Below are 21,067 nucleotides of genomic sequence, written 5' to 3' on the forward strand. Positions count from 1 at the left end.
GTATATCCGTTCCACCAGGATTTTTTTTTTTTGCGGCCCGAAATTGAATTTGCTCTGGCTTTTCTTAAAAATGGTGGTGATATTTACAGGATATTTGTGTTGTTTTGCAGTTATACCCACCAATAATCATGATGTAATTAGTGTTAAGGACAGGGCAAGTAACAGTTACTTTAACATTTCTGTGCATAATTACTGAAATTGTGGTCCTGGTCCCTCATGCACAAGGCAGTGGTGGCACCAGCATGGAAATATTCAGATCTACTTTGCTGAAAACACAGAAATACTGCATGCTAATGCTGCATTTTTTAAAACCGCATTGGAGAAAATCAATAGAAAGGCATATTTCTGGAGCCAGTGTTATAAGGTCAGTTGATGTGAATGGTGTGATATTGGTATTTTGGTCTGATTGGTTTGCAGGTGTGCAAGAGGAGCAGTTGGATGTGTCGCCCCACTATGATAATCTTGCCTTCGAGGGTGACGTTCACAGCCAGAGTGAAGTCAGGACCTGAGCAGCACAAACAAACACTGATACAATGCACTCATACGGATGAATGAAGGGTTTTTGATTTGAGGACTTATAACAAAGCACTGCTGAGCCCTTTTCTGATTAGTTTCTGACTAAGTGCCTATAAATTTTCTCTCTTTCTCTCTCTCTGTTTGTGTGTGACTCTTTTTTTTCTCTGTGGGTGATCACAATGATTTCTGGGTCAATCGGAGGTCATATTTTAATTGTCTGTGGTTAATTCAGGGAATTGTGATTTCTGATTCAGGGTATAATTCCCATTGTGGTTGTGTTCAGGGTTTGAGACTCTGCCTTCATAAGTGTAATGATGAGCAGCTGTGGAGACACAGAGAGAGAGAGAGACACAGTGCTCCACCTGCTGTAAATCAGTGGACTTGCTGTACTTTCCCCCTCTTTTTGTAGCTTAATAAATTATATTGTTCCAGTTTTGATGGAAATTGTAAATTTCAGAAGTATTGTGCCTTACACACTAATGTATGTGTGCAAATGTATATTACTCACTACATAGACATAATAGGGATGGTTTTAAAGGAAAAAGTTCTCTTGATTTTAATATTTAAATAAGGGATGAAGTATTTCTTTACTCTTTCAAATGAATAGTACTAACATTAAAATGAACATTGTAAATAAAATCTTTTATGAAATTGCCCTTGTATGTGATTATTCTTGTTCAGTTATTCAATTTTCTTTATGATGTTCGTTTCCTTTAACGATTCTCAAATGTGTGCTTTTCCGCCGATGATAAAAACGAACAAACAAAAACAAAAAAGTCAAATATGAATCTACAGCGCGATCCAGTAGATCGCTTCTTGAAACGAATGAATCTTACGATTCGGTTCTTTTTAGTGAATCAAAAACACCTAACACCGTTCGGAGCTGTTACTAATCTGAATCACTTACTGAACCTAAAAGTATTGCTTTTGTCATTTATCTTGCGCCAAGAACTACTGTATTATTTGAGACTTAAATGGTGCAATTGATGAAATGGTTTCTTGAAAATACGCAAGTTGTTTTGTAATCCGTGGCGTTTCACAAAATGTCACAGTATTTTGTTCGTTTAGAGTTTTTAATACATATTAAGAACCAGTTGTTGAACGTATAACCTTTTAAAAATGTAAACATCTTTCGCCTTTTATTACTTCTTTAAAAGTAGGCTACTTAAAGAACCGTTAATTAGGAGAACCGGAATCATTAATTTTTTACGATTCCCATCCCTATTTCTGGATTTCTTTTAAAGGCATTGGCGTGTTCGAACCCGATGAGCTCCAGGTAAAAACGGCTACGGGCGGTATCAGGACAACGCGTCGTAAACATATGTCGCTTTCCCTTTAAATAATTTGAAACGAAGTCATGAGGTGGCGCGGGGATTATGGGAATTGTAGTGGGTAGTTTTCAGGCCGGCACTCTCCTCTTCTCAGCGGGGCAGACGTGGAAGACTACAATCCCAGTGGCGCCGGTGTTGCTGTCTTTGGCTCAGTTTCTGTCGACGTGGGAAAAGCGGTGCAAGAGCAAACAACACTCAGTCTGTGGGTGTATGCGCTTGAGATGAAACCAGTGTCATGCAAGAGGACGCGTATCTCTGAAAACAGATTCCAGCATGTGGCTCAAACCCGAAGAGGTGCTTCTCAAAAACGCGCTGAAATTATGGGTGACGGAGAAATCCAACGATTACTTCGTGCTGCAGCGCAGACGCGGATACGGAGAGGACAGCGGCGGATTGACAGGTACCGGGAACGCACCGATATCCGTGTTCAAGCACCATACTAGACAAGAAAAAAGCCTCTGATGTTTCAGTTAATGTGTTAATATGTATCCAAATGGGATCTCTCTTTCGATGTTACACTTTAAAACACACTTCAAATGATTTTCCAAACGATTGATTTTTAGTTTTAACCTTAAGTGGTTTTGCAGCAGGTCAAGGGTTACTGCAGCCTTGCAGATAGGTATTTTGCAAGTTTCACTGTCAGTGGACTGATGTGATGTGGACTCTTTTGAGTGCTGACGTCACCACTGCGGTAAACTGGCCGTGTGCATAAAGGTACTTAAAAATGTAACATTCCTCCAGATATTATATATTTAGAAGCTGAAGTCCAAACGGGTTTAATACGGAGAATATTCAGGTAAGTCTGGACTGCTACTTCTCTTTGACAGGAGTTGTTGCGTCACGTTGTGACGTCAGTTTGTTTAGGTTTCAGGTGGATTCAGCGTGTTTACTGGCAGATGCTTTCTCACTAGTGTCACTCTGAAAGAAGGCCGTATTGATTGGTAATGCGATTTGGGAATATCTTATCAGTAAAGGGCAACATGATTGCTGCAAGTTTGATGTCATTTTAAGCCAACTTAATCTGTTTTTTTTTAAAGGTACACTCATTCATTTTTTTTTACTTATTGAACATTAAATATTACACACAAACAACTGAACCGTTTTAGAGTTTTGAGAAATATAATTATAATTATGTACATTCGCATGAGAACTCAGTATAATATCAGTAATACCAGTATAAAAAATATTGACAAATTACTACTAATAATTGATTAATTTATTTAGAGCTTTCATTCAGAGATTCCTTTTTTATATATATACAATTGATGCATGGCAGTTCATGGCAGGACCACAGCTATGTCATGGGAAGTGGTGCTCAATTTTAAATCCAATCCTGCAATTAAATGCAAATCGGAAGTATGGCTGTACATATTAGAGTGCATTTTAATGCATTAGAGATTTATTGGCATTGGTCTGATGGGAATTGTCTGCAGTGGTAGATGTTGGGTTACTGATGACAACAACTTATTAATAGACTGAAATGAGCTGAATAATGACACTAGCTTTGAAACGTCAGCACTGTTATTGAACTGAATTGAAACAACGCTGTAACAATGACACTATTATCTTCTGTAGATCTGCTTTACAGCTGAAATTTAATTTGTTTCATTACTGATGAATTTTACAACATTAACACCGTTTTTTCTGTTATTAATGTAAAGCTGCTTTGAAACAATCTGTATTGTATAAATGGGACTTGACTTAATAAAAAAACAAAATAACAGTTTATTAATAAATACATTTTTAGTAATAAATGTCATATTGTCAAGGAGTTGCCGGCACAGAGGAATATATGGCGACAATTATTGTTGAGCTGATTATAGGTTTTACTCTAATTAGTGACTATTTTTTTCCTTTGGAGTTCATCACCATGGAAACCTTTGCTTCATGGCTAAGGGCCATAATACACCAGCTTCTTTCTGAAGCAGTGTGTGTATAAGCAGTTTTCAATGACTAACATTAAATTCCCTGCTAACATCCTGATGTGCATTAGAGACATTGAAATAAGTAAATCAAGTGCTAGTCAAACCTAATATTATTCTATATTATTTTATTATAATAATATATATGTGTGTGTATATAATGTTTTAATGTTTTTGAAAGGAGTCTCTTATGCACACCTAGGCTGCACTTATTTCATTACAAATACAGGAAAAACAGTAATATTGTGAAATATTATTACAATTTAAAATCAGCAGCCATTACTCCAGTCTTCAGTGTCACATGATCCTTCAGAAATTATACTGATATGCTGATCTGATGCTCAAGAAGCAGGTCTTATTATGATCAGTGTTGAAAATAGTTGGCTGCTATTTGTATATAATGACTACTTAATAGAAATATTGCTTTTTTTTTTTGCTGTTGTCTTTTTATATTAAGTTAATTTTTTTATATTCAAAATTCAATCAGACTGCAGATTTAAAGAAATATATATATAAATTGTTTTTGTAGTGTTATGTTTGTTGTTTTACGTCATTGTTTTAGGCCTGCTGGTTGGAACTTTGGACACAGTTCTTGACTCCACAGCCAAAGTCGCACCGTTTCGCATTTTACACCAGACGCCCGACTCTCAGGTGTACTGGAACATTGCCTGTGGTGAGAGAGATGCTGCACACAGTAATGAGTATGTGACTCTCTTCATTTAGATCCTCATATAATGTGTGTGTGTGTGTAAAGGAGCATCTTTAGAGGAGATCTCAAAGCACTGGGACTGGCTGCAGCAGAACATCATCAGAACTCTCGCTGTGTTTGATTCTGGCGAAGACATCACCAGTTTTGTCCAGGGAAAGATAAGGGTACTAAAGATACTTTAGAATGCTTTTCTTTCTTGTTTTCGTGTTTTGTTGTATTTTAGATAGTTAGTCCCAGCAGCTGGTCTTGGATTGTTGATGTTAGTGACGATATGTTGTGTGTATATAGGGTCTGATAGCAGAGGAGGGCACATCAGCCAGTGACGAAGAGGATCCCGAACGCTTCCGGGAGGCAGTGCTGCGCTTTGAACTTCTGTTCGGTGTGCCTCAGAGAGAGAAGCTTGTGACTTATTTCTCTTGCAGCTACTGGAGAGGACGAGTGCCAAATCAGGGCTGGATCTACCTCAGCACCAACTTCCTGTGTTTCTACTCCTATATGCTGGGAAATGAGGGTAAGAAACATGCTCACCTGCTTACACGTAATACCACAAGCTCTCAGTAACATTTTATGATGGTTATAATGTGAAAACAATGCGTTTATTAAAAAAATGATTTTTAATCTGTTGGTGTCAAGGCCCCACATATATTATTATACTTAAGTTTATGTATCAGTGGACATTTACATATCAAAGTCCTAAAGAGATAGCTCACCCAAAAATGAAAATTCTGTCATCATTTATTCACCCTCATGTCATTCTAAACCTGTATGATTTTATTTCTTCTGTGGATTATAAGAGATATGTCACATATAACACCTTATGTGCTTCATATGTTATGGTTTTCTCCTTATAAGTGTTATAGTTGGCATCTGCCAAAATCTCATACTATTCATGGTTTGTGCATTTCTTGCTAAGTGAAACTGGTGTATCCCTGGGATGAGGTGAGCCGTCTGGAACGTACGTCGAGTGTGTTGTTGGCAGAGAGCATCCGAGTGTGTGTGCGTGGAGAGGATCATTTCTTCTCAATGCTCCTGAGGCTCCAGCAGACATACCTGATCATGCAGCAGCTGGCCGACTACACCATTGTGCGGTTCTTCGACAAAGAAACATTTAATGCTGAGCATCCACTGGCCAACCCCCTTCACGTCACACAGAGGTGCATTAGTTTTATTCCTCTCTTACCATTCTTTTTTTACTGGACAATATCTGACTCTACTGTAATCTTTGCAGGGCTCTGGAAATACATGCACGGAATCAGTCATTTCGAGCATTTTTCCGGTTGCCGCAGGAGGAGAACCTTTGTGAAGTGTATGAGAGTTTCCTCTGGGTTCCATTCAGCCACGTCAATACGCTTGGGAAAATCTGTGTCTCTGAGAACTATCTGTGCTTTGCAAGCCAGGATGGTTCTCAATGCCATCTCATTGTCCCTCTATGGGAGGTGCGTATATTGCAAATTTTTCTGCAAACTGCAAAGAAGTCTGTCATGGAGACTACCCTTGAGAAAAAGAAGTATGCGTAATTCTATTGAATGTGCACTTGTACTTCAGATCTTAAAAGTATATTTTTTAAAAACTGTACTTGCAGATAATATAAATGACATAAAACACCACCTAAGTGTACTTAGAGTGCACTTTCGTGACTATGTTTCTCAACACACATAAGTTCACTTTGTAATAATGTCAACTTAAAAGTTTTACTTTAAAGTACACTTTTAATTCAATATCTTTTAATAGTTTTTTGTCATGATAATAAAGCAAATGTAATATATACTTGATTATAATTGATGTAGTGTGTTGTTCAATATTATATTTAAAGTTCATATGTTTTAGATGTCCTAAATTATAGCTTCATTGCTACAAATGTGTAATTACAAATATATTTAAATACATGGCATATAAGTTTCAATAGAAATGACATTAAAGTATATTTTCATTTACCATAAATGCCTGCAAGTACATTCGGCTCACACTTAACACTTTAACCATATTTCAAACACAACAGAATTATGAAATTACATATAAAGATGTACTTAAGTTCTACTTAAGCAGGTTAATAAAGCTAATTGCATTTAATATAAGTTTAAATATATATTTTTTTCTGTTATTAAATGCAGTTAGCTTTAATATAATGGACTTTAATTGCGGTTATTATGCTGTTAAATGCCCCAAAACATTACATTCATTTTTCACTTAAGTATATTCTTTAAAAGCACAATATTTCCATAATAAGTAGTCTTTTTACAAGTATGCCAAAGTGTATTTTCTTCACAAGGTTGCAGAAGCAGTAAAATAGTCCATTTCAGAAAATTCAAGAGAATTATTACAATGGTCTGCCTAAATTAATCAAGAGGTCTTAGTTTCAACACCTAAGTGGTTTCCATTAACAGGGGGTGAAAATTAATTTTGAAATAAGACATTTTACTTACAGTATCTGAGTGATAAATCCAGAATAAATATCAGTTTTGTTTTGTTTTTTTCATATTATGTCTTGAGGCACCCCATTTTGGCCATTCTCACAGTTTTGCCTTTAAACTTTTGGAGAGTTCATTAGTTTTGCTGTTTTGTTATCATTGTGTTTATATTTCACTAATGCTGATTTATGTGTGTTTTTGGCATTAATGTATGCCTGTAGGTGTTTAGTGTGGAGCTGCCAGACCGCAGTAGTCGTGCTCTTACTGTGTGTCTTCGTGGCAAAAGAGCTTTGCGTTTTTCTGAGGTTCGGGATTTTGAGCGACTTGCTGCCACCATCCGCAGAAAGTGTAGGACAGCAGGAAGCCCCCAGCATTTCATCAGTAATCCGGTAATTCCTCTACACTCCATCCACTAATATAAGAAATTGTGTTTTTTTTATGCATATACTTATCATGATAATATATTTCAAAACAATTAAAAATTACAGGTAGTCTCCAAATTATAAATATCCCATATTTCATGGTATGATTTTGTGACAACTGTAAAAATGCCAGAGGAGACTTTTTGGACACTAGATTGCATGTGTGTTTTTCTCTCTGAGGATGAGGAGGGTGTTATGGTGGGGCAAAGTCAAGCCGTCAGCACTGAAGCTCTTATGAACGTCTTTCATCCGCATGATGCAGAAAACCTTGACCCCAAAATGGTACCGATAACCTTATTGCAATATTGGTGTAATGTTAGTTTAGTGAAGATGATTAATGTAATCAAAACATGTGGTATACGCTACTGTTTAAAGGTTGGAGCTCAATAAGATTAATATATTCATTCAGCAAGGATGCGTTAAATTGATCAGTAATGACATTAAATGCATTTATAATGTTACATAAGATGGTTGTTTCAAATAAATGCTGTTTATTCTATTCATCAAAGAATCCTGAAAAAATGCATCATAGTTTCCACAAAAATATTGAGCAGCACACAGCACACTGTTTTCAACATTGTTAATAATAAGAAAGGTGTTCTTGAGTTGAGCACCAAATAACCATATTATACTGCTGAAAATTCAAATTACATTTTAAAATATATTCAAATAGAAAAGTTATTTTGAATTTTTATATTATTTCACAATATTGCTGTTTTTTAACTGTATTTTTGATCAAATAAATGCAATCCTAGTGCGCATAAGAGACTTCCTTCAAAAATCTTAAAAAAATGTTACTGACCCTAAACTTTTGAATGATAGTGTATGTTTTTAATTAGTAAGGATCCCACTGTTGACATGGTAATATTGTGATTGACAGCTGAAGGAGCGAATGAAGGAGCAGTCGTGGCAGATCCATTTTGCTGAATATGGCCGTGGAACTGGAATGTTTTGCACCAAAAAAACACGTGACCTCATTGTACGAGGAGTTCCAGAGACTCTCAGAGGAGAACTGTGGATGCTCTTCTCAGGTGTGTGTTGTTCTGGTTGTGTGTATGTATATGTAGGTGTGTGCCACAGTTTGTACAAGTATGTTTGCTTGTGTTATAGGTGCAGTACATGACATGACCTCTCATCCCGGGTACTATGGGCGGCTACTGGAGGAGTGTATGGGCAGCAGCTCGCTTGCGTGTGATGAGATTGAGAGAGATCTGCATCGCTCCCTCCCAGAACACCCAGCATTCCAGAGCGACACAGGAATCTCAGCTCTTCGGCGTGTCTTGACTGCCTATGCTCATCGCAACCCCAAAATCGGTTACTGCCAGGTAAAAGCACACACACGTACAACTTTTTCATTTAGACTAACACATGGTCTTAGCATCAAATTGCACAGTTTATAGAACATCTGAATTATCTTGTTCACAAAAATGTTAAAAAGCTTTCTCAAAACCATCACGTTGCACTCGGAATGTCTGCACGATTCAAGCTGCTCAGGTTTATGTTGGTGTAGTGTTTATGAGGTTCATGGCATAAAATGTTTGAAAAATTCTCACTTAGCAAGTGTTTACATGTCAATCAGATGATCCTGTCATGTCTAAAGGCCCTTTGTTTTGGCCTGATTTTGTTTGAAATTACGTCAAACCAATTCGTTCTTGAATTATAATGGGGCCTTAAGTGAATGGTTGTAGCTTCAAAGTGGATCAGACTTTATGTTGGTGTACAATATGTCTGTATGCAACATCCTCTTCATGCACAGCAACTGTGAGACTAGTACAAATGCAATTATTCATTACTATGCACATAAACACCCACACAAACAAGATATTTTTATTGCACATTGCACAAAACAAGAGGGAAATGAAAACTAGCGGAATCTATGGTAATAAAGAACATAAATGGAACTCATTTAAAAATATTTCTCTGTGCAAAACAGAAAGGACATGAAATGTGAACCTTTTTTGGTAATCAAAAACTTGGTGTATGCAAAGTATAAGCAGAGAAAATATGCAAAGTGAAGTCTATGTATTCGAGGGATATGATGATTGCATAGAATAATATTTTTTTTTAAATGCTATGGAAGCCATATTATTTTTATTTATATAAAATTTTTATATACAACTATGTCACAAACTCTTAGAGGGACTGTTCACTTAAAACAAAATTCTGTCATTTTAAATGCATATTAGGGTTGTGACGGTGAGGAAATTTTCCCACCGGTTAATCGATGTGTGACACCACCGGTTATACCGGTATCACCGGTAACTATTTACCGGTGGGGGCGTTCCCTCTTTTCCTCGCTTTCCTTTGCTTTTAAATAGCTTGTAAAAGCGGCGTGCCCATTTTACTTTCACTTTCAAACAGCGGCAATTTGGCGTAAAGCTATTTGTTCGTTTTTAGTTCATTTGAGTTTTCCCTTTTTTCCTCGCTTTCCTTCGCTTTTAAATAGCTTAAAAGCACCGTGCGCATTTTACTTTCACTTTCGAATTAGCGGCAGTTCGGCATCAATTGCTTGAATGCAACAACAAAATACAACGTCAAACTCACTTTAGCCTATATATAAAACAGAACTTTTATTAATAAAAAAAAAGAAAAAATACACCATGCTATAGGGCAGGCTATGCCTAATATAAAATAACAAATAACTTACATAAAGTTTAAATAGGTATACAAAACGACTGTAGTTCGGCACGCTGCATTGAGCAGCCATGTTCAGTTTTTAATTGTAGTGTCTGTTCTTTTACTGAACTAAATTATTTTTATTACTATAAAAAATCAAAACGACGGTGGGGGTCGTGCCGCGGTGGGCAAGTGACGTAACCGGTGTTGCGGCTTAACGTCAGCACCGTCTATCACGGCAAGCCTAATGCATATTTGTGTTTTTCACATTATTCATTAAAAAACTCCACTTCCTCTCATTCTAATAATAATTTAATTTTCATATATTATAACTATTTCATGTTGCGCTAGAAGACATACATACAATATCTCACTCGTTCTCTATATGTCGGTCTGTCCAGGCAATGAATATCCTGACATCTGTGTTGCTGCTGTATGCTAAAGAGGAAGAGGCATTCTGGCTGCTGGTCGCTGTGTGTGAACGAATGCTACCAGACTACTTCAACCGCAGAATTATTGGTATGTGTGTGTGTCAGAGCTGGTTATACAAATCTCATACCTGGAGGGTGATTGAATCATCTTAATAAACCTGCAGGTTGCCATTATAACACAATGCCAGTGGAACTGTTAATTACTCTCACAACTGAAGTGGATTATAATTACTGAGTTTGTTAAGGTGTGCCCTACAGTTATCAAATGATCAAGTTTTTTTCTTGTTAAATTCTTTCTCCTGTTCTGTCTGCAATTATCTGTGCAATTCTGTTTGTTGCTGCTAGTGGCAGTTTACGGAATCTATTTATTTTTGCATACACTATTATTCAAGTCTGTGTGTGTGTGTATGTTTTCCAGGAGCCCTGGTGGACCAGGCTGTGTTCGAGGAACTTATCCGTGAGCATCTAACCCAGCTGACCGAACACATGACAGACTTGTCGTTCTTCTCGTCAGTGTCGTTGTCATGGTTCCTGACTCTCTTCATCAGTGTATTGCCAATAGAGAGCGCTGTGAATGTTGTCGACTGCTTCTTTTATGATGGAATCAAAGCCATCCTGCAACTTGGCCTTGCTGTCCTCGACTATAATATAGACAATCTGCTTTGTTGCCATGACGACGCAGAAGCTGTCACAGTCCTCAACAGGTGATTGGAATGTTGTCCTTTTAACATGGCCAAAGCATGTTGGTAGCAGGCTGCATTGTAAGTTATGTTATGTGCAATATAATACAATTAAAAGGGGAAATTTAACATTTAAAAGTGTCACAAAAATGTGTTTATTATTATAATAATAATAATTATTATTATTATTGAAAGGAACATTTTTGTGTGTTGTGTGATTCAGTCAGCAATGATCAGAAAGACTGAACATACAGAGTGTCATTTAAGCTGCTCTTTAATTGTAAATAGCATCAATTTTTGCAGTTAATTGTTTTTTTTTTTTTTTAACATGGCCAAAGCATGTTGGTAGCAGGCTGCATTGTAAGTTATGTTATGTGCAATATAATACAATTAAAAGGGGAAATTTAACATTTAAAAGTGTCACAAAAATGTGTTTATTATTATAATAATAATAATTATTATTATTGAAAGGAACATTTTTGTGTGTTGTGTGATTCAGTCAGCAATGATCAGAAAGACTGAACATACAGAGTGTCATTTAATGACAAGCTGCTCTTTAATTGTAAATAGCATCAATTTTTGCAGTTAATTGTTTTTTTTTTTTTACAAACTCAAGCTGTGTTTTATCCTTCAGGTTTTTTGACAGTGTCACAAATAAAGACAGTCCCCTGCCAGTTACCGTACAGCAGGCTTCTTCTGCAACAGCCAATGACAAATCAATACAAAAGGTTGACATCAGCAATCTCATCAAAGAAGCATATGAGGTAAAGCTACACTCTTTAATATACTGTAGTGAACATTAAAATCCATATTCTTGTCGAAGACTTTAGCTCTGGTTTATCACAATATGTAGTAAGAGCAGACTTTTTATTATTTTAAGGTAGTGAACTTATAACAAACTGTACTAAGTGACTAATAAAATGAATCTGATGGGAGCATCTGATGTCTTTGTTAATGCTTTGGCAATTAACAACTATACTCATGGTGACACATTTTATAGGAATGTAAAATCTGAATGTGCAATGAAAAGGTGTAATTTTTCCGAGCACCTAAGAATTCAGCACTTTCAAACTGGTCAGTTGCATGGAATGAGGAAACCCCCCCTCTGACAGGAGATCTGGGGTCAGCAAATGGAAGGCCTGAAACAGACGGTTGCTCAAACTAATGAAGTTTATTTCAGAAATATGGAGACATTCGAACAGAGGAAGTGGAAAACATGCGGAAGAGGAACAAACTTTATGTCATTCAGACACTAGAAGACACGACAAAACAAAATGTAGTAAGTACAAAAGCCATGCTATATGCACCTTATTCCTTTACATTCATAATATAATATAATATTAAACAAAGCATTAGAATTTCAGAAAATTCAAAATAAATAACAAAAATATAAGATTCTGTACTTGCATTTGTAGGTCACCAAAATACTAAGAAATTCATGTATAACTTTTCACTCAGGTTTTGATGATTATTATCTAATTTGTAACGGGGGAAAAAATAAACATGCAAATAGAAGCTGCCTTGTAAAGCCACATTCATAGAGTTGTATGGCAAATTTGATTTTGGAAAATATACACTACCATTCAAAAGTTTGTGAGCATTAATCATTTTTTTAAGAAATGAATTTATTCAGCAAGAATTCATTAAATTGATCAAAAGAGTCAGTAAAGATATTTATATTGTTACAAAAGATTTCTGTTTAAAAAAAATATTGTTTTTTGATTTCTGAAGGATCATGTGATACTGAAGACTGGAGCAATGATGCTGAAACTTTTGCCATCAATAGAATTAATTACATTTTGAAATATATTTGAATAGAAAACAATTATTTTAAATCGTAACAATATTTCACAATATTGCTGTTTTTACTGTATTTGTGATCAAATAAATGTAGCCTTGGTGAGCATAATAGACTTCTTTCAAAAACATTGCATAATTTGTTTTTTTACACATTGTTTACACATACAGTGGCAGTAAAGATTGTTGTCCATGGTAAATTGTTTAATTGTCTGTCATTTGTGTCTTATTGTTGCAGTTGCGTGTTGTTGCTCAAGATGTGAAGTTCAGTGCTGCTCAGCTAGACGAGCTCTACATGCTTTTTAAAGTGAGTTACGCAAAAAGATTTGTGCGTTTCAGTGTCTAAAGGCCGCAAAAAAACTGTGCAAGCTTGTGTGTCTTTTGACTGTTTGTGTGTTACAGAGGCAACACTTTGTGAGCTGTTACTGGTCAGTGTGTAGTCCTGCCCTGCAGAACCATGACCCCAGCCTGCCATATCTGGACCAGTACCAGCTGGATCAGTCCCAGTTTAGTAGCCTGTTTAACCTCCTACAGCCATGGACCACACACACGCACGCACGCTCACTGGCACGATCAGCCTTCCGGCTTCTGGACGAGAACGGAGACGGACTTTTGAACTTCAAAGATTTCATATGTGGTCTGGGTAAGTGGAGCCTAACCCAGAACTAAACTGACTGCCCTTTGACCTTTCACCTCAGTACATAGCAGCTAGCTTTACAACCTGTCAGATTCATTCAAGAGTATGTGTGTGTGTATATTGCAGATATCCTATACAACAAATCATTCACAGAAAAACTAACATTTCTCTTCAAACTGCACCTTCAACCAGGTAAATTAATTTTATGATCTCTGCCACTGTGCTATAATAAAAGTTTAGTGTAAACATAAGATATGGTTATGTACTTATAATATCTGTATATCTGTCCCCTCTGCAACCTTAAGCAGTCTGTATAACTCAATAACCCTTAATAATCTATATATCTGACCCATGTATAACCCTGCATAACCTGTATGTCTAACCTATCTATATATAACCTATCCATATATATGTATAATATACAGTATATATATCTAACCCCTCAGTAATGCTTAATAATTTATGCAGTGTAATAGTTGGGTCAAATATATAATCTATGCATCTCTATAACCCAGTTTAATCTATATATCTGCCCGCTCTATGATCCTGTATAATCTATATCTAACCTCTACATCTCCTTTATTTGTAAATTTTACATTTTGTTAGTTAGTTAGTTAGTTATTAGACACTTTTTTTATCCAAAGGAATTTAAAGTACATACTTTGGGATTTAATACCAATAACCTTTGGATTATTAGCCCGGATCTGTAACTACTAAGATACCAGCACTTTATCTAAAACCCATCATTCTTGATTGTGATAAGTTCATGTAACATGTTTGTGTAACTGTGCCTTTTTAAAATAATAGGCCATTTTGATAAGTGCAGATTAATTTATGACAGATCATGACTGATACTTTTTTACAGATTTGAATAAAAGTAGAAGAATGTGTGCATATTTGCATATTTTGTGTGTTTCTTCAGGGACCCAGGAGTGTAAGATTTTACCGTCGTCTAGATTTTTTCCTCCAGCTGAAGATCACTCTTTCTCCACTCGTCTTTCTGGTCAGCTTTCACTCCTTTCTGTGGCTACTTATGCCTCCTTTCTTTTCACTCTTTCTTCTTTCTTCTGGGTGTGATATAATGTCAGTGATTTATTTTGTGTTCTTATGTGTAGTTTTAAATGTTTGTGTGTAGTGTGTAGCATTTTTATTTGTACTTAAGAGGGACTTGTCTCACCTAACCTCCAAACAGCTAGATTTCTAGGAACACACGTCATTTTGGGGTTTTAACAAGAAACAGAAACTCAAATCCGTGCCCAGACTTAAAAGCTTTTAAAATATATGTATGCATGTATATCTGTTCAAGCATGTGTAAGTATCTCTGTTTCGTGGCTGCACATTTTTTCCACTCTTCCATGTAGATTCTGCAGAGGATGGAGTGATCAGAAAATGTCCAGAGAGAGGTGAAGTATTCATCCCTGTCCTCTAATCATGTTCTCTATATAATATCAAACAATATCACAAAATAAACCATAACAGGGTGGTCAGGGTCACTGTGCAATGACCAAATTACTGTGCATTTTTACTTGCCTACTTGTCAGATAAACAAAAGACATCAATTATAGACATAAAATATTTATTTGAGTTGAAAAGAGATTGATTGCCAGTCCAGGGAGCTGTTTACAAATCTGATGTATTTTGCCCCTCAGGTCGTGCTAAAGTAGATCTGCAGGAATATCTGAAACAGTGGCAGGAAGACTTGCAGCGGAGAGAGGGGAATATTAAAGATCTGCCCAGAATTAATCAGGTACACACACACAAGATGAAATTGTGGTCAGAATTAAATGTGTACAGAAAAATAAATGTCTTTGTTTTGTTTTTTTTAGAGCAACTGCACAGTTAATGGTATTAAATGATGACTGAACGATTGATTGAATGATGGATTTTTTGTCTCTATGGCTGAGATTTTCCAGTTCATGTATAGCTCATCTGTGTACATTAACTAAAGGTAGCATCACTACTAAGTGTTCAGTCAGTGTTTACCTTCTTGTTGTTTTAACTTTGTTTGTGCACATTGCACATTTTTTTTCTCTTATGTTCACCAAGGCTTACTTTTACTTTTATTTTCAGCAGCCATTACTCCAGTCTTCAGTGTCACATGATCCTTCAGAAATCATTCTAATATACTGATTATAAGAAACAACTTTTATTATTACCCATGTTAAAAACAGTTGTGCTGTTTTATATTTTTGTAGAAACATTTTTATCAGGATTCTTTGATTCAACGAAAGTTTGAAAGAATAGCATTTATTTATGACACTTGATCAATTTTATACATCCTTGCGAAATAAACACATGAATTTATAAAAAATAAAAAATAAACTTTTTTGAAACTATTAAGTGACAGTGAATATATAAACTATTTCCTACAAATGAAAATGTAAAAACAAATGTAGTAGTAAAAAATATTGTAAGTGTACTTTTAATAGGAATATGAATATATTTTTAATAGGAATATGAGTATTTCATTTCTGAAATGGCACTTCAAGAAGATTCCTCATGCTTATTTGAGTACAGCACCTGGTTTGCTTTGTCCTGATCAGTGATGATTCCACAAGTACTTTGAGGTGTTTGACAATAGTTTCATCAGTGCCCGTTCTCTGCTCACTAACCTTGTTCAGTGCAGTTCTATTCCTGTTCTCTGTCATAGTCTGTCTGCTCTTACTTTTCTTTGTCTTGAGCACACACAAACTCAAATGGAGACTTGTCTTATTGAAGTGTAATAGGAGTGTTGCTCATGGTAACCTCTACAATGATTTGTTGTCATTTCTGAACACATTTGTACTGGTTAAGCCATATAAATTCAGTTCAGTTTAATTAAATAGACTGTATGTGTTCCAGGTGCAGTTTATTGGTTTGACAAAGACCCTGTACGGAGTGTTCCACGGTGATGAGGAGGAGGAGAGTCTGTACCGTGCTGTGGCACGAGTGACCAGTCTTCTGTTGCGCATGGAGGAGGTGGGGCGGAAGCTACAGGAGAGCAGCCCGCAGAAAACGCCCCAAAGTACACCCACCAGCACGGCTCAGCCGGAGACCTCCCCAACATTACCCACCAGCCCTGAGACCGAAACCCTCGCTGAGGGGGAAGGCGGCCAACCTGAGTCTCCGGTCAGTCAACAAGAAACTGCCCCGTCCCACTCTGACATTACCCCGACCTCAACCTCACGCCCTTCTACGCCCACCAGCAGTCCCACCGGAACCAGCAGCCCCGTGTTGGACACGCCAACAGACACCCCCAGCTCACCCTCTACGGTCAGAGACGGGGACTGGAGTTTCTCCTTCGAGCAGATTCTTGCGTCTCTCCTGAATGAACCGTCTGTCGTTCGCTTCTTTGAACGGGCCATTGACACGGATTCTCTGATTGCACATGCACGTAAAAACCAGCTTAAAGACGCACACTAACACACTATATCAGAGCAATCACAGCAAAACACTGCCCTAAAAGCCATAAACCCTCTCCCTTCCTCTTTCTCTCTTTCTGTGGGACTTGTACAGGTCAGTGTTTGTGAAACACTTACGTCTGTTACAGATGAGGAAATCCTTTTATTTATATACAGACACACATATACAGGACAAGTACAAATCAAAGGGACAAAAAAAACAACAAAAAAAGAGAATTGAGGTATAAAATGATTCAGATTGCATAGTATGAAGTAAAACGGGTATGAGGTATTTTGATGTAATATAAAAGATTAGTGTTCATTGTTATTTGTGTAACATAAATGATTGGAGTGAGATATTGTGATATAATGTAGGTGAAGGTATTGTGAGGTAATACAGATGACTAAATGAGGTGTTATAAATAATAGTATAAATGGCACGTGTGATTTGGGATGATGGCATTAAAAGGCTTTGCCTGCTTTATCCAATGAGTAATCTCAAAACATTCCTCCAGCTAATAAGAACATGCACTACATCTGTCATTCCCAGCCTGACCTAACACACGTAAGCACATGTAGAACCACAAAAGAAAGGATGATTCTAAGGGAAATCAAAATGCTATGCTGTTGAACTGCTAATGGATGAAAAAAGATATATTGCTTGAGAATTCATTCAACACATAGGTCGCCTTACATTACTTTCCTTGCACAAATGATCTATGAAATTAAAATGTTGTTCTTTATTTAGAGGCTCAATTAGGAATGCCCAAAATGGTTATGCTAATCAGCAGACAGAGTTTAGTCTACATCATATCATATTCTTCTGCACTGAAGGTCTGTATTAGGATTCCAGATTATAGTTATGTAATTGTGATTCACTGAATGTGTTTGTGTCTACAAACCGAAATCTGTGGTTTTTGCCTTATTAGTTTTTGATCCAGGACTTCAGTATGAATATCACAAGTGCTTCCATTTAACGAAACCTATTTCATCTTTAAACAATTATCACAGTCATTTTGGAGATGAGTTTCAAAATATATTTGAGTTTTGTCATAAAACAAGTATATTTTCTGCCATTATTTTACAGATTAAAAAATATCATACAGAACATACTGAAATGCTTTAGCAAGAAAATATTTAGAACTATTGCGCTGTAAATTATATGCAAATTGAATAAGTAATTTGTGTCAGTTCATGTAGTCAAAGCTGTAAGAAACATTAAGTGATAAATCACTTCACCTGTCATAAGAGATGTTGTATGATGCTTAAAATGGACCAATGAATATGCAGAATTTAGACATTTGTGTAAATGTTGAGAGCTTGTGGTGACGAATGCAAGAAAGGGAAGTTGGTATTTTGTGGTTATTCTGTTTGAAGTTGCGTCAGGTCAACACCAGCTAAACAAAGTTTTTCGTTCTGTGTGTAATAAAGTAATGTTCTTCTAAAGCTAAAAGGCACCTCAGAGTAGGAAGCCATAGTGCGCGTTTTCCATTCGAATTTATTCATCTAAGGAAGTTATTTTGGTTTTGCTTTTTTGCACACTAAGCACCAAAGTCCATCGAAAAACTGCTTGGCATCTTGCAGGAGTTGCATTGAAAGTTAAAATATTAGCGTTTCATCTCAGAGTCACTCTCTTCCTGTTCTTGCTGAACATTTGATGTTTGCTTCATGCTCAGTGTTGCCAACTAATTTTCAGAGAAAGTTGCTAAAGGAAGGTCGATTTGTTGCTAAAAGTTGCTAAATGATGTTGTGATGTCATTGCGGAATCACGACGCAAAATTGTGTCACATCATCAAATCTCTGCAAAAAAAAAATAATTATATACGTTAATTTAGATTTGTACGGAGCCCCTAAAGGGACATGGTGGTGGAAAAAAATCAGATTGAGTGAAAAAATTTGGGGTGGGAGGAAAAAATATTTGTCAGATTTTTTGCGTTCTCTCGCAAAACGCAAATATCTTTTGCGAGAGAACGCAAAAGTTTTGCGAGGGAACGCTAAGTTTCTCGAGGGAACGCAAAAAAATATTTCCTCCCACCCCTAATTTTTTTTCCACCACCATGTCCCTTTAGGGGCTCCGTAGTTATCTGCCATAACATGACAATAATTATTGGCTTATCAGTATCAGCTAGAATTTTAATACCAGTGCATCCCTATTAACTTACACAAATGTATATACAATATGATAATATATGTTTATTGAATTGTATTGGTTTTTAATTTTAATTTTTTTTTATTGGTTATCTGCCATAACATCACAATAATCATTGCCTTATCAGTATTAGCTAGAATTTTAATACCAGTGCATCATTATTAATTTGCACAAATGTTCATACTATATAATAATGTATAATAAACTATATAATAAAAATTGAATTTTTTTGTTTTGTCTGCCATAACATCACAATAATTATTGGCTCATTAGTATCGACTAGAATTTTAATATCAGTGCACCCCTATTTTTGTGTGTGTTTTGCTAGGTGGTTGCTAGGTAGTTGCTATTGTGTTCTGGGTGATTGCTGTGTGGTTGCTTACTGTGTCAATGTTTAAAATAGTTTTTTTTTTTTTCGTCGAAAATCGCAGATAAAATTGCTCAGAATATTAATGCGACACCTTTCCTCAACAAAATGCATGACAGTCGTTCATGCCAGACTTATAATGAACAAGGCTCTTCCAATCAGATTTTAGAGCCCATTTTATAAAATGTGATTTACAGTGAACAGTCTGAGGGAGGCCATCATGTTTAATGGTGTTATCCACGTAAGCCACATTGCTGCAGGACATGTGTGAAAGACATGTACAACTACAAGGATATCAGTGTCTATCCTTCCATCTCCGCCCCCATCTTACTGCGGTTTGAAAGTTGATCGGCCGGCCCGATGCGGAGCTGGAGCGAAGGAAAATGAGCATGCTGCTATTTTTAGACCCTCTGGCAGGTGGACAGAAGCGGAGCACATCTATATATAGAGCTGAAGAGAGCGGGGAGAGCATGTCAGAGTGGGCTATGCTGGGACTGCACGTCATGGAGATGCCCTGAGCGACGGCCTCTGACCCAGCCCCTGGTCCACAGCATTTCCTATGTTTCAGTCACCGTGCTGAAGCGCTTCTGTTCTGGTGTCTGTCACCACGTCTGGCACTGATGGCTTGTGGGAGGCCGATTGAGCAGACGGTGTGTGAATTATTGAGCAGATGGGGAGTTTCTACGAGGAAAATGTCGTGGCTTCATATCACATTTCACCTTGCTCATAAACCTCGGCTTTACGTGTGTTCCCGCTCTGGTGGTCACACCGCTTTATCATTCATTTATCATTTGCTTCACAGCAAAGGATTGTGGGAAAGAACTAGACAAATACACATAAATATCAATGTACTTGTGGTGCAACAAGTCTTTAGCAGTGAACCCAGCTTGAAAGAAAAAAGCAATAAAGGAAAAAGGTTCTTGAGATTATTAAAATTTTCATACGAACTGACATGTTTCTTTAAAGAACGTCTCGGTTACGTATGTAACCCTCGTTCCCTGAAGGAGGGAACGGAGACGTCACGTCGGATGACCGACGAATTGGGATCTCGCTTAGAGGGACCAATCTACTTCGAGTGTAAACTAAACGAGCCAATGCACATTGGCATGCGATTATTGCATCCAGCTGCTGCTGATCACAGCGTGAGTATAAGTAGGCAGCAGATGCAACGCATATTCAGGTTTTCGCTGAGGAGCCAAGCCGGTGACCCGGCCGCTCAGCGGTGGTACAGGAACTGTGGCGACGGGACATGACGTCTCCGTTCCCTCCTTCAGGGAACGAGGATTACCATACGTGACCGAGACGTTCCCTTTCAGTCGGTCACTCTCGACGTCACGTCGGATGACCGACGAATTGGGATCTCGCATAGAGGGACCAATCTACTTCGAGTGTAAACTAAACGAGCCAATGCACATTGGCATGCAATTATTGCATCCAGCTGCCGCTGATCACAGCGTGAGTATAAGTAGGCAGCAGATGCAACGCATATTCAGGTTTTCGCTGAGGAGCCGAGCCGGTGACCCGGCCGCTCAGCGGTGGTACAGGACCTGTGGCGACGGGACGTGACGTCTCCGTTCCCTCCTTCAGGGAACGAGGGTTACATACGTAACCGAGACGTTCCCTGAGATAAGGGAACGAGCGTTGCATTGAACGCTTATGGGGAAACTCCTGTTTACTCTGATACTGAAGCCTGATTTGTTCA

The 21,067-nt window shown here is 37.3% G+C and overlaps 1 protein-coding gene across 3 annotated transcripts; it reads left to right on the plus strand.

Annotated features, from left to right (window-relative positions):
• The first annotated feature begins 1,835 nt into the window (after positions 1 to 1,835).
• Positions 1,836 to 17,070, plus strand: tbc1d8b (TBC1 domain family member 8B). 3 transcript variants are annotated; one of them, XM_016544003.1, is made up of 21 exons: positions 1,836 to 2,247; positions 4,332 to 4,442; positions 4,524 to 4,642; positions 4,767 to 4,989; positions 5,392 to 5,632; positions 5,707 to 5,914; positions 7,108 to 7,275; positions 7,489 to 7,590; positions 8,189 to 8,339; positions 8,419 to 8,633; positions 10,326 to 10,443; positions 10,774 to 11,059; positions 11,670 to 11,799; positions 12,216 to 12,314; positions 13,071 to 13,139; positions 13,235 to 13,475; positions 13,596 to 13,661; positions 14,392 to 14,472; positions 14,831 to 14,872; positions 15,119 to 15,216; positions 16,311 to 17,070. In XM_016544003.1, exons 1-21 carry the CDS (start codon positions 2,121 to 2,123, stop codon positions 16,869 to 16,871), a joined length of 3,456 nt encoding a protein of 1,151 aa, XP_016399489.1. In that variant the 5' UTR covers positions 1,836 to 2,120; the 3' UTR covers positions 16,872 to 17,070. The 3 variants fall into 3 exon arrangements, with proteins under 3 accessions (XP_016399489.1, XP_016399491.1, XP_016399492.1); XM_016544005.1 differs by having other exon boundaries at positions 14,392 to 14,403; XM_016544006.1 differs by lacking the exon at positions 14,392 to 14,472.
• The last annotated feature ends 3,997 nt before the right edge of the window (positions 17,071 to 21,067 follow it).

The sequence above is a fragment of the Sinocyclocheilus rhinocerous genome, unplaced genomic scaffold (genome assembly GCF_001515625.1).
Source record: "Sinocyclocheilus rhinocerous isolate Xijiao unplaced genomic scaffold, SAMN03320098_v1.1 scaffold520, whole genome shotgun sequence".
In the NCBI taxonomy this organism is placed as follows: domain Eukaryota; kingdom Metazoa; phylum Chordata; class Actinopteri; order Cypriniformes; family Cyprinidae; genus Sinocyclocheilus; species Sinocyclocheilus rhinocerous.

What these genes read in the sequence shown, in the direction of transcription:
- tbc1d8b (XM_016544003.1), top strand. Translation starts at nt 2,121, where the DNA reads ATGTGGCTCAAACCCGAAGAGGTGCTTCTCAAAAACGCGCTGAAATTA. An exon ending in TTGTCCAGGGAAAGATAAGG is followed by an intron (nt 4,643 to 4,766) that starts GTACTAAAGATA and finishes GTGTGTATATAG; the next exon opens with GGTCTGATAGCAGAGGAGGG. An exon ending in TTTCTCCACTCGTCTTTCTG is followed by an intron (nt 14,473 to 14,830) that starts GTCAGCTTTCAC and finishes TCTTCCATGTAG; the next exon opens with ATTCTGCAGAGGATGGAGTG.